The 19,210-nt window shown below is 51.8% G+C and overlaps 1 protein-coding gene across 6 annotated transcripts; it reads right to left on the bottom strand.

The window, feature by feature from the left end:
* Positions 1 to 354: 354 nt before the first annotated feature.
* On the bottom strand, positions 355 to 19,208 carry FAM117A (family with sequence similarity 117 member A). 6 transcript variants are annotated; one of them, XM_085532234.1, is made up of 8 exons: positions 19,169 to 19,208; positions 7,246 to 7,415; positions 4,048 to 4,164; positions 3,561 to 3,674; positions 3,120 to 3,254; positions 2,588 to 2,810; positions 2,150 to 2,270; positions 355 to 1,646 (listed from the first exon to the last, which is right to left on the bottom strand). In XM_085532234.1, the coding sequence occupies exons 1-8, from the start codon at positions 19,191 to 19,193 to the stop codon at positions 1,304 to 1,306; spliced, it is 1,248 nt and encodes a 415-aa protein (XP_085388360.1). In that variant the 5' UTR covers positions 19,194 to 19,208; the 3' UTR covers positions 355 to 1,303. The 6 variants fall into 6 exon arrangements, with proteins under 6 accessions (XP_085388360.1, XP_085388359.1, XP_015741181.2 ...); XM_085532233.1 differs by lacking the exon at positions 19,169 to 19,208 and adding an exon at positions 15,689 to 15,819; XM_015885695.3 differs by lacking the exon at positions 19,169 to 19,208 and adding an exon at positions 15,689 to 15,819 and having other exon boundaries at positions 4,048 to 4,143.
* Between the last annotated feature and the right edge of the window lie 2 nt (positions 19,209 to 19,210).

Below are 19,210 nucleotides of genomic sequence, written 5' to 3'. Positions count from 1 at the left end.
AAGGACCGGCCGAGCCCGACCAACGCGCTGCCGGATCCACGGCGGGGGTGGGGAAATGCGGCCGGAGCGAAACGCAGAGTGGAACCATCTCAGAGGTGCGGGATTGAACGCTCCTCATCCGATCCGAGCTCGATGCCAACGCGGTTCGGACACGATGGGACTGCGGGGACCGCTAGGGCAGCCCCATGTTGGGGGCCTTCATGAGCTCCATGCCCCGGTGTGATGTAAGCAGATGTGGAGCGCGCTGACTGGCTGCAGGCTCGGCTGGCGTTCCCACCATCACCTGACCAGGAAGTCCGACCCCATTCACACTGAGGAGCGTTAAACCCACCCCCCAAAACACAAGGAAAAGCCTTTAAATGCATGAAAGGTTTTATTTCTCCACGGAACTGCCAACACAGCATCAAAAAGCCCCTCCGAACACAACAATGTCCCTCCTTTAAGCTCTTGTCCGTAAAATACAAACTCCAAAACAGCTGCAAAAATAGTGTCTTTGGAAGAAAAATAGAGTTTCTACATCAGACGTGTAAGAAAATAGAGGCTTCTTCAGTCCAACCCGCAGCCTTTGTAACACAACGGCAACTAATGCTGCTCTTAAAGGGGTTTTTCAACCCCCGTCCTGGCATCACTTTGTTTCCTGCAGCCCATAAACCCCCCCAGGGCAGCCCCAGTGTGTGGGATGGAGCAGGACTGGGCTCCTCCCAGCACTGCACCTTGTTTCCCATCCCATCTTCCTGCACCCAACAGGCAGCAGCATCTCTACCTGCAGCACAGACCCCCCTACAGCACAGATCCCCCCTTATATAGGGCAGCATTTGGTCACCTGAGCTCCCCCGGTTCAGCACAGCTGTCTCAGGGCTCCCCAATGGATGTTTCAATGGATGCTGGTGTCCAGGGAGGTGCAGGCTGAGATGAGAAGGGCTGGAAGCTTCACCTGAATCCTCCCCAACTCAACCGCATTCAGGGAGCTCAGCTCCACCCATTGCAGGAGAACCCAGCCCAGCCCAACTGCTCTTCACCAGCAAAACAATCACACAGGAAATGACAATTCAACGCAGGAAAAGTGCTTTGAACAGGGGAGGTTTGGGGGGAAACGAGCCCCTCCCGCAGCATCGAGTCCAGTGGAACTCAGTACTTCTCAGCTGCTTCCATCCTTGGCAGCCCGCTGTGCTTTCCAGGCCCAGGGCTGCCCCCCCTTTGGCTGTCAAGTCCCAACCTCAAGGCATTCATCTCCACGGGATGGCCCAGATGCACTGAGGAGCCAGAGCTGCTGTTGCTGGCTGACTTTCCCCCTCTAAAGGCTTCACACAACCAGAGAGCTGTGGAAGACGACGCTCTCCTCCGGCTGCCCACGTTTCCAGTGTTCATAATTGAGTGAAGGCGATTTGGACGCGTCGCTGAAGTTATCTACTACAGCAGCGTCCTTCCGTGCCCCAAGGAATGGGGAGGGGGGGGCTGTGGGTTGGCAGGATGTAAACATGCCCGTGCTGGGGCTGGATGATGCTGGAAAACCTCTAAAGAGAAAACCCACGTTTGGGAATAGAGGCTTCACCAGGCTGACGGGGCAGAAGGCAGAGCCTGTGGGGTTGAAGTGCACTTTGTTCTTATCTGGGCAGGAAGGCTGAAAGGTGTGGTCAGGGCTGGAGCTGAAAGAGAAGCAGAGGATGTGATCAGCAACGGATGCTCCCCAAGAGCAGCAAACTGCCTGCGGCTGCAGGGAGAACACCTGGGGTTGTGTGCTCTTCAAAGAGCCTGATGAAAAGCTGAATCTCTTTGCTGTGAGCTGGGCTGCTCATCGTGCACAGGGCAGCACAACCAGCCCTTTTTGTTTTGAAAGCACGTTTATTTACAGCTCCCTTCTCAAGAGAGAAGAGATAACTCTGCTGGCTGAGTTATCTACTGCCTGGGAAGGGCAGATCTCACAACATCCCTCCCAGTGTGTCCCAGGGTTAACACTGCAGCTTTCAGCTCCTCCACCAGGACCTGAGCAGCCAAGGTTTTGCTGCAGTGTTTTCTTACAGACTGTTCTCTACTTCCAGAGCAGGACACAACAGCACAACTGAAGCCTCAGCTGCTCCCATCCCAGCATCCTGCCACGGCACCAACCTCAGCTGATGGAATCTCTTCAGCCACAGCCCCTCATACTTACGAAGCTTCTTCGAAGGCCCGGACTTTCTCACATCCCTCAGGAGGTTCCCGTTTGAACACGTAGCTGTGGTTGGGCCGAGGAGAGGAAGCGAAGGCCAGGACTGGAGAAGGGCTGCCCTCCTCTACAAGGGATGAAAGATACTTTTAAAGCTATTTTAATGAGAATCCAATACAGGTTTAAGCCAATTCCAAGCATGTTATTCCAGTACACCCCTGTGGCTGTGGGCTAAAACCATTTGTGTAGCTCCCTGCTCATAACCAATGTGTAGTACAACAGGATAGCACCCACTTGGAGTGTAATTACCAGGGCTTAGGAAGTCCACCACGACTCAAAGTGGCTGAGATCCCCCTCCCACCTCCTCATCTATAGCTTCCAATCCACCACACAGCCTCCTCATCCCCCTCCTAAGCATCCCCAGCACCTGGACTCAGCACTTGCCTTTCTCTTTTGGATCCAGCTGCACCTCATCTACAGCAGAGGAGAGCTCTTCTGCCACCAGTCTCACTGGGGTGTGTGGAGAAAGACGGAGAGGCACAGAAGGGGAAGGAGAAAGTGAGAGGCTGCTGCAGCTGCCACTGCTGGGCTCCAGGATCAGGGAGGCATCTCCAGAGCCTCTCTGTGCAGGTGCTGGTGCTCTGTGGCCGTCTGGGACATCCAAGATCTAGGAAAGAAGCAAAGTCTCAGCAGAACAAGGAGAAACTCACCCCTTTCACCAGAGAAAAGGTGAAGAAGCAGCCACTCCTACAGCGTTCTACTGGCTTCCAGCAGAGGCTCAGCCACACACAGAGCAGGACACAGACCCTTCTGCATCCCCTGTAAGAAGCTTCAGGCAGCTACATGCCTAGAACAAAACTGGACACAGAGACCACTCTCATGGCCAAGAAGCAGATATGGGCAGTGAACGTCATGAGAGGAAAGCATTTCTGAGACCACGCAGGAGATTCAGGGTGACCCTACAACCTTCACTCACCCTCAAAAGCTCCTCATCTCCCTGTTCCTTCACAAACACTTCCTCCAGTTCCTGGTTCAGCCCTTCCAGACTCCTGTGCAAGCAAGGACTGAGCCTCAAAACAGGAGACGAAGAAAGGAAGCCTGAAGGAGAGTCCTGCAACAACCCAGAGTCGAAGATGTTAGTTGTGACGGCACAAACTCAGCCATTTCTCATCCCATTCTGATGCCACAGTGCTCAGCCAGAGCCTGCTGGGAGGTTGACTGGCAAAGACTGGCACAAGAGCCACATAAACCCACCCGTCCGGAGCATGGGGATCTACTGAAGCAGCAAAAGGGGGGGAAGAAAAAACCACTCCCCTTCCTCAGACACTGAGCAGTAGGTCTGAGAGCAGCTGGGATGTCAGCAGGCCCAAGTTTGCACCAGGAGGTGCAGGGACAGCAGAGGGAGATGTGAACCTACCCGGAGCGATGTGAGAACAGCGTGGTCCCCCTGCAGCGGGGAGCTCTTCTCCTTTTCTTTGCCACTTCTGCCATTCAGCTTCGTTCGTTGGAGCTGCTGCTTCAGTTTGGCAATCTAGCAAAGAAAGTTTCAGCGTCAGAATGAAGCAACCCAACACACCTCCACCAAAACCAAATAATCACGTCTCGTCTCTCTCCTCCCCCCCCTCTGTCTGAACCCATGAGGAAGTGCCAAAATAGAGACAGTTCTAATTGTACAACAAGCAGCTCCGGCTGCCTCTCCAAGGATGGGCCAGGGCTGCCCACGAGGCCTCACCACAAACCTCCCCTTGGAAGGGCTCCCATTCTGCGGTGGGATCTGGGTTATCTTCCACCTGCAGCATCAGGGCCAGGCCCTGCTGGAGCCCACGCACACTGTGCCACCTACAAGCACTCCCACCAGCAGCTAACACAGCCCTTGCTCAGGAGCTGGGTGTGATCTATTTTACCTCTCTGCGGTGATCTGTGCTACCCCAAGAAGCAGAACGTTTGTGAGCACTGGAGCTGCCTTTCCCCACTTCCACGTCATGCCAGGACACCGGGGTCTGAAGCGAGGAGAAACATTGCTGAGAACAATCACAACATTCACTGCCCTGAAGCTGCTGGGTGAGTCCCAAAGAATCAAAGCAACCAACTGCTGCCCCTTCACAGCCCTGTCCCAGCCTTCCCCCTTATCACTCAGTAATGCACTGAGGTCGCATCCTTCCTGCACTGCCCCAAACCCCAACGTTGTCACAGCATCTTAAAGGACCTCAGGGACCTGCATGGCAACAGAGCTGCTCAGGAGGCAGCTCCTCAATCCCCATGGGCACCTGGCAATGTGAAGCACAGCCATCGTTCCTCACGCCCCAATGCTGCCTGCAGCCCAAAGCAGGCTGACGTAGGGACTCAGGCACTCGTTGTACAAAGCAACGTTACAGAGAGGAAAAGCCTCACCCAGCTGTGAGAACACACAGTTTGCTGCTGAGACCTCAGGCTCCCATTATCGCAGTTCAAAGGCGTAACCAAAAAGCAGGGTTTGGCCAGCAGACTCAATGCTGGAAGAGCCCAGCTGCTTCCATTGCTCATGCCTGGCTGAAGGGCTGGCAGCTCTCAGCTGGCTCTTGGTGCACAATAAACAACCCCAGTGCATTGCACAGCTGTTTTCCAAGCAGCAGCTCCATCACGAGTATCAATGGCAGTCAGAAGGGGTTGATCTGATCAGCGATGGGTGTGAACTTCCTTCCACTCAACTCAATCCTCCCCATCGCAGCCCTGCAGCATCACAACGCTCCCAAGGCACGTCAGCTGCAGGGCTGCTTTTTCCCAACATCACATGTCAGGCCCTCACAAAACACCCACCCCGTGTCCCTGCTGTGCTGTGGGAGGCTCCGGAGAACTCTCCCCTCCTCCATCCTCAGGGACTGGCTGCCTGGAGGTGCAAGGGCCTGAGAACAGCTCCTCCTCATCTCCCCTGAGGCCACTGCGAGGACAGCAGCTGTTGGCAACAACCCCATCCAGAAAGCAGGATGACGGAAGCCTCTTGCCTCAAAATGGATTTAAACCAAAGGAACAAGGCGAGTTACCTGGAGAGGTAGCAGGCTTTCCTTTGCTAACTGAATGCAGGTGACCTCCAGATAGAAATCCAACCCTGCTCCAAAGCACGGGCTCTAATGAAGCCCCTCCTTGCAGCCCCCCATGCAGGGCACAGCGCTCCCAACACACTGTGTGCTGCCTGGGTCTCCATGCACAGGATCAGCAGAACTGGCAGCACAGCAGCTGTTCCATTGGAGCCCAGCGCTCAGTTTGCTCTGACAGAAGCAATCTGCTCATTACTGTGAGGTCCTGCTGAGCTCAGAGCAGCCTCAGCCGCCCCGTGGAGGAGCAGGCTGCTCCCATAGGAAGCCCTGCAGCTCAGGCTAACCCCGCACTCTGAGCACGCAGCACATCTGATCTCATTTCCTACCTCAAATAGTCTCTCCTAAACAACTCAGACGGCGTTTGGTGTTTATGCCAGAACATTGTGTCACTTCACAGCCCAGCAGATCACGTACGTAAGGGGGAAAAGCTAGAAGTCTAAGAGGCAACACTCAGCTCCATCTCATGTTACTGCTGTAGGCAAAGCTGAGAAGCTCAGCTTCAGCTGCTGGATGAGGCCAGGATGTGAGAAAAGCTTCAGGCTCATGAAGACTCTCAAGCAACAGCTCCTTTAACACCCCATTCTATTGCTGAGACATCCAGAACACTGAGCTCCACACCAAGAAACAGGGCTCAGAAAAGAAGAAGAGATGCTTCTTGCAACAGGAAAACCTGGACGTAAAGAATGCAGCCCATCCCACTCCTCTTCTAGGCTGCCACAGCAGAAGGAAATTACAGAACTTGCTGTCCTAACTGTGGCAAAGCTGCTTCCTCAGAAAGAGGGGGGAGAAAACGCTTTGCACAGCGAGATAAAGGCACACGCTGCTGCTGCTGCTCTCCCCCACATCGAGCACCTGCAGTTGTATCTCACTGAGCCACCTTACCATGGCCGATCTCCACAGCTCTGCACAACAGCTGATCAGTAGCTGCGTAAGGAGGATGGTAAACACAGTATTGACTAGCAAAGTCCCAGCACTGAGAGCTGCTGGGCCTGAAGGCATGGAAGGGGCATCAGCCTCCTGGAGGAACACAGTTAGAACACAGAGCAGGACTTTATTCCCAGCGTCCAGGACAGCCAAGGCATCTGATATGCACACAGACCAGTGCAGCACACGTGTGTAATGCTGGAGATCATGGCTGCTTTCAGTGCCGTGTTGCAAGGTCATATGGGCATTTACAGGTAGCAGATGAAGGGCTGCAGTGCAGCTGGAACACTGAGCACAGCCAACAGCTCCATGCTCTGGAGGGACCAAGCACAAGGGAAATGAATGGCTGCAAAGAGCTCAGTGCTCACCAATCTGCCTTGAGACAGAAAGGAAGAGTGGGATTCCCTCACTGAGAAATAAAGGTTGACAAACTCCTTCCCTTCTGCTGCACTCCTGGAAACCAGGACTGAAACAAAAGCAGGCAGAACCGCTTTGGGAGAGGACAATGGAAGCTGGAATCCAATTGGGAACTTCCTGCAAACAGCCCAGTAATAAATGGTTGAACAGCAAAGATCAAACAGCAAAGTTAACACAGGCAGAGCGTGCTAAATAAACGGCTTGCTAAGCTAACGGATGCTCTTATCCTTCTGAATTCCCCCACCTCTGCAGATAGGCGAGCACTATTTGCTGCCATGCAGTAATATTTACAGGTTGCTAAGAGTTCCTTGAGGTCTGGAGCAATTCCATCCCACGGTAGAGCTGTGCTGTGTTAGTGAGCCCTTCTGTGGGAGCACGCGGCCCATGTGTGTTATATAAGGACTTGGCCCATAGCTGCAAGCAAGAAAAAAACCCCGAGCACTGAGCCAGGGCTGGAGCAGAAAGCCAGGGGCCATCTGCCTCCAAACAAGGCCAAGGAAATTCTAACTCTGCACCGAAATGGAATCATGGAGCTGAAAAGCACAAGGGGAAAAAAACAGCCTTCCTAGAAAGCTGCAGCTGGATGGAGGGCAATGCAACGCTTCCTCTCTTGGCCCAGTTTACACCCGTTGCAGTCCTTCAGCCCCTTCCTGGCCCAGGGACGTCCCGCACAGCCTGTATCCGTACCTGGGTAGCTTTGTCGTTCATGCACGAGGCAGAAGCTCCATCAGCGTCCCGTGGCCATTGCCCCAGCAGGTAGGAGCCCACGATGGTGTCCAGTGAGGAGGTGCGACGCACGTGGGGCTGCCGGGGCCTGCATGGCTTCTCCACAGCAACAGCAGCACAGGGAACACTCGCTGCACAGGAGAGAAGAGAGGAGGACATTAAGGCTTCCAAAGCACAGCTCCAGCAACAGCCATCCCTGCCAGCAAGCCCACATCCACTGCAAAGAAACCAAGGAGGGAGGGAGCACACACAGCCTGGAGAAGCTCATTCACTTCTTGGATATTTAAGTGCTATTGGAGGCCCTGAGCTCCCAGTCTGCTGCCGCTGGGCTATGAGAACCACACAGCAGAGCGGGGCAGTGAGGGCTGGTGGAGCTCCTGCCCTTATCACTGAGAGGCTGCTTCTATACAGCAGATTTTACTGCGGCCCTTCAGTTCCTGCTTGAAAGTAGTGATCTGACATTCCAGTCTGAGCCAATGGAGCTGCTACACAACCAGGTGAAGTGCTCAGCGGGGCAACCTTGCACCTACAGAGCCCTATTTCTTATTAGCTGGAGCACAACGCTTCAGCTGCAAGGACCCAGCAGAGATGGGCAGGTTGCATGCCTTGATTGCAGCATAGGAAGCACGCAACCGCCTGCTCCCAGCCAAGGGAGGCCTAGAGAACACCTGCAGAGCTCTGGATCCTGCAGGCGCTCACCCAGCAACCAGCAGGAAGGAAGAGCACAACACGAGCGCTGCTGTAACCCAGGGCAGGATGGCAGCACCCCAGCACCCACCCTGCAGCCCTGGGCTCACTCTGCTTCCCTGTTCCAGGAGGTGACCCCCAGATTTCACAGCAGAACCTACAAACACCAGGAAGGAAAAGCTTCATGCATACAAGTAGTTCAACGTATAGCACACAGCTGCCCTCTCCTGCAGCCCTGTCACCAGCCCTGCAGCTGAAAGCTGTTATCACCAAACCCAAAAAGGCAGCAATCATCAGAGGCAAGTTCAAGCCAGCAGAATAGTCTGTTTGCATTTCATTTTGATTAGACATGCAAATTGCATTACAATCAGCCCCCGTGGCCTCCTGGCAGTGTAATGAGGCCACGAGCAGCTCTGCTCCAGGTGTGCTTTGCACAGACATTCTCTCCTTCCTCCCTAAACTCAGGGTAAGGCTGGCAGTGAGTTGACCAAGCTGAACCCAGCACCACACTGTGTGCCAAATACCTCTATAGAGGCGTCTCAGCTCTCACTGTGTGACACGCTGTGCTCACTGCTTGGGTAAATACCTCTTTTTTATCAGCTAAAATGCCATCTGAGAAGTGGAATTCGAGTTCTAGATGAGAGAAGGGTAGGAACAAAAAAGCCACGTGGGAGGGCTGGAACAGCATTAGTCCTTGCACCGCAGCCACACCTCATAAGGTCCACACAGGATTAAAGGCTTATTGTGTCGGCCCAGCTGGCATCTCAAGGCGCGCTCCCTGCTTCCAACAGGGGATGGCTTAAGACAGCTCCCACTAATTTAGAAACCTGGGAGCATTTGCAGCTTCCTCTCCAGTGCCCCATCGCTCACACCTCCATCCCGTGTGGCTGCCGCCCCAAATGCAGCCCATGAGCACCTGGAGCACAGCAGGGACACATCCATGGTGCACAGCACCCTATGCACACTACAAGAGCATTGCAGCTCCATTTGGGAGCATCACAAGGCAAGAGCTGTGAGCAGCACTCAGAGACATGGAGGCCAAGCAGTGGCTGCAGGGAGCCAGGTGCTGCAGCAGGGTGGAGTGTCCTGTGTGCAGCCCTGAGCCGTTATCAGCACCCAGCACCGAGCTGCACAGCTGCCACCTGGTCCCAGCTCTGGGTCCTGGCAGCTCCACAGCTGAGAAGTGTTGGCTGTGGTGCTTTTACTTCTCACGTGACAGCAAAGCTGCTGGAGATAAGAGTTATCACTGTGCTTCCAGGAGCCACTGGGCTGCTCCGATCCAGGAGATCAGTGTGATGCATGCGAGCACAAGCAGGAAGCCTTCAGCACAGGAAGCCTTCAGCACGGAGCTCTGGATCTGCAGGGCCTCTGGTCTTTCCCAGCCACAACACAGGGAGCTCATCTCTATGTGCCAGACCATCTAAAAAGAGAAACATCTACAGCCCATTGATTACAACAGGAACCAAAAGGACCCTCCAATTCTCCAGTCACTGTTCAATGAGCTGAATCCACAAACAAAACCCAGTGTTCCCACTACTGCTTTCTTTTTAGAAGTCATAAAACTTTATTCCTTCCTTCCCTGAATTTCACCCTGGGGAAACCCACCCTCTAACATCAGAAGCCTGTTTAGAGATTGAGGGACTGCTCAGACCCTGACATTTCTGGAAGGCTTCCATGAGAAGCCTGTCTTAAAGTGACAGAGCATGAAACAACAGCCCACGTTTCAATACAACCAGCTTTAAAGTGAACCACGAAGCAATGGGACGCTTCAGCACTAACCAGGCACAGGGAATGCATTGGGATGCAGCTTTCTGCTCATTGGCTTTAACAAGAGCTGTAAGCTTTCACAGGAAGCATCAGGTTGAATTGGAACCTAAGCAGCTCGGTCAATAACTGACTCATGCAAATCTCTTCCACCCAACTGTAACAGAAATTACAGCTGATTCTTTAAGTTCTGCAGCAGCTTCCCTTGTTTATACCTTGTAATGTTCCTTACAATGCAGCTCCTACCCAGGGGACTCCAAACTGAGGGCAGAGCAGTGATGAACAGTGGAAATGGTGGTGAAATCAAGATGAGAAGTGATGCTCTGATGTTATAAAGCTGTTCAGGTCTCATTTCAGCCCCTCATTTCAGTCCCTTCAGAGTGGATCAATCAGTCACGTTACCTGACAGGTTGCTTCCAAACAGCACTGAATCCCCAGCAGCAAGCAGGTGGTTTGGGTCCCTTTGGCTTTTAAGAAGATACAAAACTCACAGTCAGCCCAGGATGGGATTTCAGAGCTCTGTGCAATGCACATCAATGCAGAAAGGCAGGGAAATCCATCACACCTTCCGGTGAGGAGACAGAAGCTGTGGTTGTATTGCAATCCCCCTCATGACTGTCGCTCAAACCCAATGCACGTGGCTTAAGTAAAGCAAAACGCACACAGCCCTGAGGATAACAGCAGATCTGCCTCTGCTTCAGTGCTTCTCCTGCACACAAAGTGCAGCACTGGGAAAGCAAAACTGCCCAGCATCACAGTGAGACACCAGGAAGGACCAGCAGCAGCTCAGGCCACAGCCCAGGAGCTGGAACTGAGCACCATTAATGGAGGAAAGGAGCTGAACTTTTCACCTTGATCTTAATTCTAAGTTTGTTTTCCGAATGAGAAAACAATCTGAAGAATTTCAGCCTTTGGTCGAAGCACACGTTGCCTCCATTGGGCCAATGCAACGCACACCCATCTGCTCCCATTGACAGGAGGGTTGTGTCTCTGGATGGACTTCTGTGCTGAAATTGGTGGAGGATCAGAAACAAACAGAAGGGCAGGCAGCCTCACAGACTGTAAGGGTGGGTTCAGAGATAAGCAAAAACCTCTTCTAACTGCAGATTTTGGGGTAATTTTCACTCCGATCTGGAAAAAAGAGAGTTGACCGAGGAGCTGCTCAATCACCCACATCCCCTATCTGAAAAGTGAAAGCCCAGCTATGAACACAGAGCTGGGGGTGCCTTCCTCCCCCCACCCCCTTTTTGATACACCTCCTTAAATCAACTCTGATAAGCATCTGGGAACCAAGATCTCAGCGGAAGGCAGGGCCAAGGTGAGGAACCTTTGATTCCCGAGCCCTTGGAAATGTTCCAGTACAAAGTAAAGCAAACAGAGCAGAGACATCCTCAGTATTTCTACAGTTACAATCAAGCTGGAAAGCAAGGAAAAAGGCACCTTGTGCTTTATAGACATGCAGCTACATCAATCAAACCGAGCTGCATGACAAAAGCCTCTTTCCCATTCATAGTTGTCATTAGGATGAGTTTCAGGGCAGGGCCCAGAGTGAAACTACTGAGAAAAGCCTCCATTGGGAAGGAAAGGTGAGAAAAAACCTACTGATCTGCTGCCCCTGCCATGGCTTTCCTTGTGCCTCCCACCTCAGCTCAATGCAGGGCAGCAGCCACAGGACCAAGCCAGGAACTGCACCCAGTGACCCCTGCAGAATGAGGATGGCAAAGTGGGAGAAACCAAGTGAGGGCAGGAGCAGCAGCTCTGTGCAGTGACACACAGGCAGCCATGGGAGCAGCCATCCACCACTATGCAGACAAACCACAGCACCATCTTCAAATCCTTGCCTTTTTTCCTCTGCAACCATCCCAAGAGGGAATGGATTTTACAAGTCCCATTGATACGAGCACAATCACACCCAGCAGACTCGGTGCCATCACCTTGAACTGCACAAGCAATGGGGAACATGCCAAGCACAACCAGCTGCACTCAATGCAGCTTAAAGGTCTCGCCATGTGCAGGCTATTTCAACACCAAGCTTTGCATAAAGGAGAACTCGCTGCACTTTGGTGCTCAGCATTGCTTCTATAGCAAAGCTTTTTTTCCTCTGCACCATAAGGAAATGTTCACCCCACCTGGAACAGCACAGATTAGTGCCCGGGTTCTTCCAGTTCTTACCCAACAAATGTGAAAGCTCAGCTGTGCTCCATGCAGCTCTATGAGACAAACCCCAGCTGATAGAAAGATCCAGAAGCAAACATCCATGGAGGGTCAATGAGCCGAGTGTTCCTCCGGAGCCTTCTGCAGATCAAACCCACTGTGTGCTCCCATTGCTGCACATTTCAATGTCACCTCCAGCATTGGAAAGCAAGGAAAAACTTGTTTCACCCACAGAACGTCAACACGAGTCAAGATGAGTTGTGGATGTGTCCTTTGTTTCCCCTTTCCCACACCCGTATCCACAGGCTGACAAACTGGAAGCAGCAAGTTTAGATGGAAGGTCTGATCCATATCAGCTGAGGGCTGCAGTGCTGTGAATGGGCTCCAATTACTCGGCCACAAACTCGTTCTACATTCAACAAAGCCACCTGCAACGCTCCCACCTGAGCCACGCATTGTGCTTAGATGTTTGATACCGGGAGTGATTTGATTTCATGGGACACAAGCAGGATTCTTCCTGGAGAGCAGCAGGACATCTCCAAGGCTTTCCCATCCCACATCAGCCTCCATACAACTGCTTTGCCCCACTGTACTTAACCCTTTATATCCACCAGCAAAACCCTGAAGGCAAAAGCAGAACTCCTGGGAGTCAAACCCTAACATTTAGGATAGCAAAGCTTATAGAGCTTGCAAAGCAGCCATTGGCACAGTGCAGCTGTCCCATGCCAGTCCTCCACTTGAAGGCTTTGGTTTCTCTTTTTGAGGGTTTCTGTTTCTTTTTTGGAGAGCTGGTACCCAACAAACTGCTTCTTCTGATCCTCCTTCCCTACAGGTTTCTCAGTTTCACGCTGTGGATGCGATACGGACCATGCAGGTCTCTGTGCTCCTCGTTCATTTGCTTAAGCACCCCCCTCTAAAAAGCTGCAGGTGTCAATGAGCAGAAAAGGAAACTCCACATACCACAAACACCTGGAGGGCTATTTTGGTAATGACAGCCTTCACTCACATCCCCAGGATACAGAAACACCACTGGGTACCAGCTCCTAAAGCAAGGCCTGAAGAAATTACCATGTTCAACTAATAAGAGGGAGGCAGAAAGGACCCTCACTCATTATTTGAGGCCTGCAAAGGGAAGAAGAGACGCTGTTACCAGCACTATCAAGTGGGCTGCGTTCCCACAGCATTTTCAAGTGGTAAAGTGACATTTTCCTTCTGCTAAACATCCCCTCAGACAATACAGCCTACAAACAGTGTCCCACTCATTGGCTTTCATTCAGATACCAAATAAAGCTATTGGCAGCCTGCTTACTTCAGGATCCACACAGCAAAACAACTGGACGTCTCAGAAGCAAGAAAGTTGAGCAGGAAAGCAATGAAATCCCAAGGAGATGAGTTGGCCCAGCTAAAGAGCTTCATGAAGAGCTGTAAGGCACACACAGGCCTGGATTCTGCTGGCCATCACAGGGGATTCACACTCATGCTCACGAGGGATGTGAAGTGGTGCCCAGCACTTGTCAGATGCTCCTGGACGATGGATGAGCTGCAGTTCTGTTGCTGCCCTTCATTCCTTTGGCACATCATCACTGACAAACCTGCACAGGGCCAGGAGGACAAAGGCACAACCTCACCTCCCTGCGAGGAATCGATTCCATCCATTCCAAATCACTGCTGAGAAGAGCAGCTGGTGGGAGCTTCTTGTCCAGCTCCATCCTCACTCACTGATTTTAATCAAGAATGTTCTAAAAGCTGCTCAACTCATAACACAAAACATGACTTTGCTTTTCTACTGTATTCCATCTTCCTTCCCTCTGTGTGTGATCCAATTTAGACAGCTAAGCTTACTCACCTGCTTACGTTCACACTTAAAATGCAAGTTCCTATTTCAACAATCCTATTTCTCCAGTGCTAGAGTGGAAAAGGCGTAAAGACTTCTGGTTGTCTTACTTTAGAAGGCCAGGTTCGATGTGATGGAAAAGAACAGAGCTCAAAGCAACTCGAGCACAGAGGGAGGAACTTCCAATGTTTCAGGTGTTGCAATGTAGGATTGGGAGGAACCAACCCAGAGCACACACAGCACAAGCAAACCCATGGGCTGCTTTAAGCTTCAGGGTCTCCATAGCACAACAGACCCATGGGCTGCTTTAAGCTTCAGGGTCTCCATAGCACAACAGACCCATGGGCTGCTTTAAGCTTCAGGGTCTCCATAGCACAACAGACCCATGGGCTGCCTTAAGCTTCAGTGTCTCCATAGCACAAGCAGACCCATGGGCTGCCTTAAGCTTCAGGGTCTCCATCCCCACGGAGCCCCATGAGCACCCAGCACCACCTCACTTGGAAGAAGGGAACGCATCAAGGACGGGTCCGGCCTGAGCATGGAGCAAACCAGAATACACACCTACCCACTGCACTACTGAAAGCCACAGCACTTTCAAGAGGACACAGGATTCAAAGGGACGGCAATGCCGCATCTCAGGATGCCAAGCAATGAATCTGATATCTTGATCTCTAAGCAGCCAAATCGACTCCTTTAAAACACTCTGAGCCCAACTTCCTGGCATCCCCCAGCTCCAGCTCTGCCTTTCAACAGAAGCCCTTTGAGAGACTCAACAGCTGCTCCTGGTTTCAATGGGATCCTCTATTATCAGAGCAGCTGCAGGATCAGCCCCTGGATCTCACAGCATCTCTCTGAGCACAGAGATCCCTGCAAAGCCAGGACAGGAGGCTGAGACAGAAGGGGAAGAGGTGCCAAAGCAACACGTTTGGCTCCCAAAAGGTGGGAGCAGAGATCTGCGATAGTGAATCACCACCAGAGCAGTTTCTTTGCTTAAAGCCTTGCTGCTCCCACACACACAGGGAGCAAATTGAGGCAGAGAGCAATGGAAATTCAAACACTTGATCATGTCTATGATCAAGAGGAAGGGAAAGAAATGAAGCTGTTACAGCCCCGGCAGTGAGGCACAGAGCCAGGAAGAAATGAAGAGCAGCAATTCTGCTTCGTGTCAATGGAGCTGAAGCCTTTTTGCCCTGGGAAAGGCACACGCTGCTGCGTGCAGACACAGCGCTCAGCTCCCTCCTGCCTCCTCCTTTCTTTGAGGTTTGATTTTCGGTAACAACTGAAGCTACGGGATAATTGCCCTATTAGCAGTAAGTTCACCTTCCCTTTCAGCACATGCTGAGAAGGAAGAAGAGCCCAGAGCTCAGCGTTTATTTCATTAACTCGTTTCAAGCGTAAATTGAGCGAGAAGCTTTTTAATAGCTCCTCGGATCGATGCAAAGCAAAGCAAAGCAAAGCCAGGAGCAGCACGAGACTCAATCCTAAAGCAATGAAGAGCACAGAGCTTGGGAAGGGCTGTTCGTTCTCATTTGGGGCCGGTTTGCAGCTGCTGTATCCACTATGGGAGCAGCCCTCGGTGCTTTGCAGACCCGATGAGGGTTATAGTACAGACCCAAAGGCCACCAGCAGCTCATCCATATGCACATAAAGGAAATCCCAAAGGAGCTCAGCAAAAAGTTCTATTTCAATCAGTCGGGGGTGAAACCTTCACGATGTAACTCAATTGGAAATGGACTCACGGCTGCGGTACCGAACAAAGGGCCGGGTTATGGGAACCAGCCCACGCGTGGGGCCGGAGCTGGGCTTTGTCCCGACCGCTCCCTGCCCTCCCCCCACCCCGCAGCCACGTCCTGCTCTTCCCAGCCCTTTTTTTCCCCCCATTTTCGGCCCCAGCTCCACAGGCTGCGGTTCGGAGGTGGCTGTACAGCCCCGTAGAGCCGAGTCCAGCCGAGGTACCCGCTTTACCTGCCCGGCCCCCGTGGCGCTGCTGGAGCTGGAAGGGGATGGTGGCACGTAGCGGCTGGAGCCCCCCAGCCCCCCCGCGGCAGCACGAGGTGCCCACAGCACCCGCCATGCCCGGCCCGACCCGCCGCACTGAGCGCACACCGCCGCTGCCACCGCTTTTAAACGCTCGGGGGCGGGGCTAAAAGGAGGAGCCATGCGCTTATTGGGTAGCCGATAGCTCCGCCCACTTAATGTAAGCCAATCAGGAGGCCTCAAGAGCTCCTCGCCGCACGCGCTGTATATGTAGCCAATCGGAACGCTGCAATCCTTAACAAGCGTCAAACCTTTAGTCAGAACCAATCACAAACGAACTACAGCCTTAAATCCCGCCCCCTCACAGCAGCCGGCGACCAATCACAGCCTTCGACTGCGGTTTCTCTTTCGCCTTGTCAGGCCGGTCCCATCATGGCGCCCACCGCCACCTCGTTCCAACCCCTACAACACTTGGGGTTCTTTGCTCACGTTCCTTAAACAACCCCTGTATCTCTACCAAACCCAAGGCAGGATGGCAGCTATGGGTGACCCCATGCAGGAGCACGGCCCGTCCTCTGCCTGTATCTGTTTGCAGGTGGGAAAGCAGGCAGTGCAACCTGCTGCTTCTAGGAAGAGAAGCCTGCAGGGGGGAGAGGCAGCGTGTGTTGCAGGGCTGCGTGCGTTGCAATGCTTTGTGTGTTGCAGTGCTCCGTGCATTGCAGGGCTTTGTGCATTATTGCAGGGCTTTGTATATTGCAATGCCTTGTGCATTGCAGGGCTGCGTGCATTGCAGGGCTCCATATAATACTGCAGTGCTCCGTGCATTGCAGGGCTTCATATAATATTGCAGGGCTTTGTATATTGCAATGCTTTGTGTGTTGCAGGGCTTCGTGCATTGCAGGGCTCCATATAATACTGCAGGGCCTCATATAATACCTGCAGGGCTCCATATAATACCGCAGGGCTTCATATAATACTGCAGGGCCTCATATAATACTGCAGGGCTCCATATAATACTGCAGGGCTCCATATAATACTGCAGGGCTCCATATAATACTGCAGGGCTCCATATAATACTGCAGGGCCTCATATAATACTGCAGGGCCTCATATAATACCGCAGGGCCTCATATAATACCTGCAGGGCCTCATATAATACTGCAGGGCCTCATATAATACTGCAGGGCTCCGTGCATTGCAAGGCTTCGTGTATTGCAGGGCTTCATGCACTGCAGGGCTTCAGGAGGACAATGTACCTCCTGCTGGAAGCAAAGATGAGATAAAAGCCACATCTTTGCTTGTTAGTTCTTGGTAACCAAACAATGGCACCCATCAAACTCATTGGCCCTATCTCTCCCAGCAAGGAGTGCTGTGAGATGGCTGATAAGACTCGGAATCACAGTGGTACAGCGAGGCACAGTGATCTCTGCTCAGGTCTGGTTGAAGGGCTGGAGAACATTCCAGAACAGCAGCACCATTAAGGGGCAATTCTGGGAGTTCAAACAGTTGAGCTGTTTGCTGGTGAATTGCTTTTATCCACCCATTCCTTCTTTCAACCTCACACTGAGTTTGAAACAAAGCAAAGGTCCCTCGGATGCCTGTTTTCCCAAGGCAGAAACAAGGTTAAAAAGCAATCACACCGAGCACAACTTCAAAGCTTGGCTGCTGTTCTGCATACAGACATTCCTTCGTATCAAGGACGCCCTTCCTGAAGTTATTTCCTCCCCCAACACACACAGCAGCTATTAGCAAAGCAAGGTGTTGATGGGGACAACAACAGCATTCTTAAAGGCCTAACAGAGCAATGGTGACTCCTTGCTATTGCAGTCAGTTCACTCAGGGTTCTCTATCAGTCCTAATTGAAACCCACCTTTCAGTTTCTTTGCAGCACTGCAATGCTCACAGCTGGAACTAACTCCAAATCTTCCCTCTCCTCTGCGTTGTTTTGTTATAGCACAAAGGTCACCCAGCTGTGCCTCTGGCTGTTCTTACCGTATCTCATGCTATAAATACTGTAAGGCCAACTCAAATTAAAGCAGATCAGCACAGTTAAGCAAAGCACCACGTTGTCTCGAGTCCAAGTTTTGCTTTCATCAAATGTTTCCTCCAAGCTTTAAAAACAAGCCACGTTTTGTTTGATTCCATAGGAAGAAGCGAGCCATCCCCAGCTGCTACCTATCAAGGCCCCTATCAAGGGGCTGCAGCCACGCTAGCCCAGATGAGCTGCACATTATCAGCCAGCCAAGTTTGTTTCATTTGCAACAAGATCAGCCATTGCTGGGGAGAGATACACCACAAACAAGCATAAAATTACAGCTCCTCCATTCCTGCAGGCTACACTCTAGCCTACGCCATGGAGTCACCTCCCAGTAATTAAGTTTCCTAATGATGTGCTGCATAGTAGCTGAAGTAACGAGCTTTTACAACTGCAGGTCAAGGATCCATCTTCTTATCATACTGTGTCTGGTCGCTTCTATTGCATCTGCCACAGCACACAGCTGACCAGCCACACCACTGGTTAACTCTCCTCACCCTTCAGAGCCCTGGGCAGACAGTCATTTCATCACAGCAAACACCACAAAGCTTTAGGGTTCCCTTATAGCTATGGACTGACCTATGCAGCATGCTCCACATGGCCCTTAATGCTACAGCACTGCCCATTCCTCAGCTTACAAGCATGCAGCAAAATAACTCTGTCTAACAGGCTTGGCTTTACCCTCCCCCATTTACTCCCTCGTGTACAACCTACTCCCCATCCCAGAACGGCTGTGTGGAAATAACAAGCAGATAGGAGACATGCAAGGCTGAACAGATGTCACTGCAGCACTGCCATTCTAGTCCAGCACTCTGGTTCTAAATGAGACAACACTTCTGGCTGTTTGCTATGGGTAGGAGCAGCCAGAGCTTAGATTTAAAGTCCTGATCAGCTGAGCATGAACGTGGAAGATCAAAGGGTCATTCAGCACACAAGCTCAGCTTTCCCTCATTGTCCTTAAACAAAATTCCTCTCACTCTAAACCGTGTAGTAAAACGCCTGTCTGCCTCCCACTCTGTCTCCAAGAGAGACGGCTGCATTTCACTAGTGGACAGTTTCTGCACTCAAATGTTTAGAGATGAAAAGCCCTATGGAGTAAGATAAATACAACTGCCGTTTATTAAAGGAGTCTAACAGATTATTCACCAGAGCAGCCAAGCTATTTCACAGTCTGGTCATGCTTTGCAGTGAAAACAGTGGGAGTTTTGGGAACAAACTATAAGCTCTGCTAAGAGTTAAGGAGATGTTATGAAATGGATGGCTTTCACTAAGTCATGGAAAGGCAGGAAGCATCTCCTAATAGCATGAATCATCAAGAAAACAGAAAGGAAGATTGCACCTCCAAGCATTCATTGACGTCCAGCACTGTCAACATCAGAACTGAGCACGTAAATAAATGCAAGGACCAAGGAGAACAGACAGATGGATACAAACCACGAGCCAGGAGAGTAGCTCTCATTTAAACAAACAGTGCAA

The sequence above is a fragment of the Coturnix japonica genome, unplaced genomic scaffold (assembly GCF_054131305.1).
Source record: "Coturnix japonica strain WE unplaced genomic scaffold, WE-NBRP24 Scf049, whole genome shotgun sequence".
Taxonomy (NCBI): Eukaryota; Metazoa; Chordata; class Aves; order Galliformes; family Phasianidae; genus Coturnix; species Coturnix japonica.
This window is presented reverse-complemented; position numbering and strand designations above follow the sequence as displayed.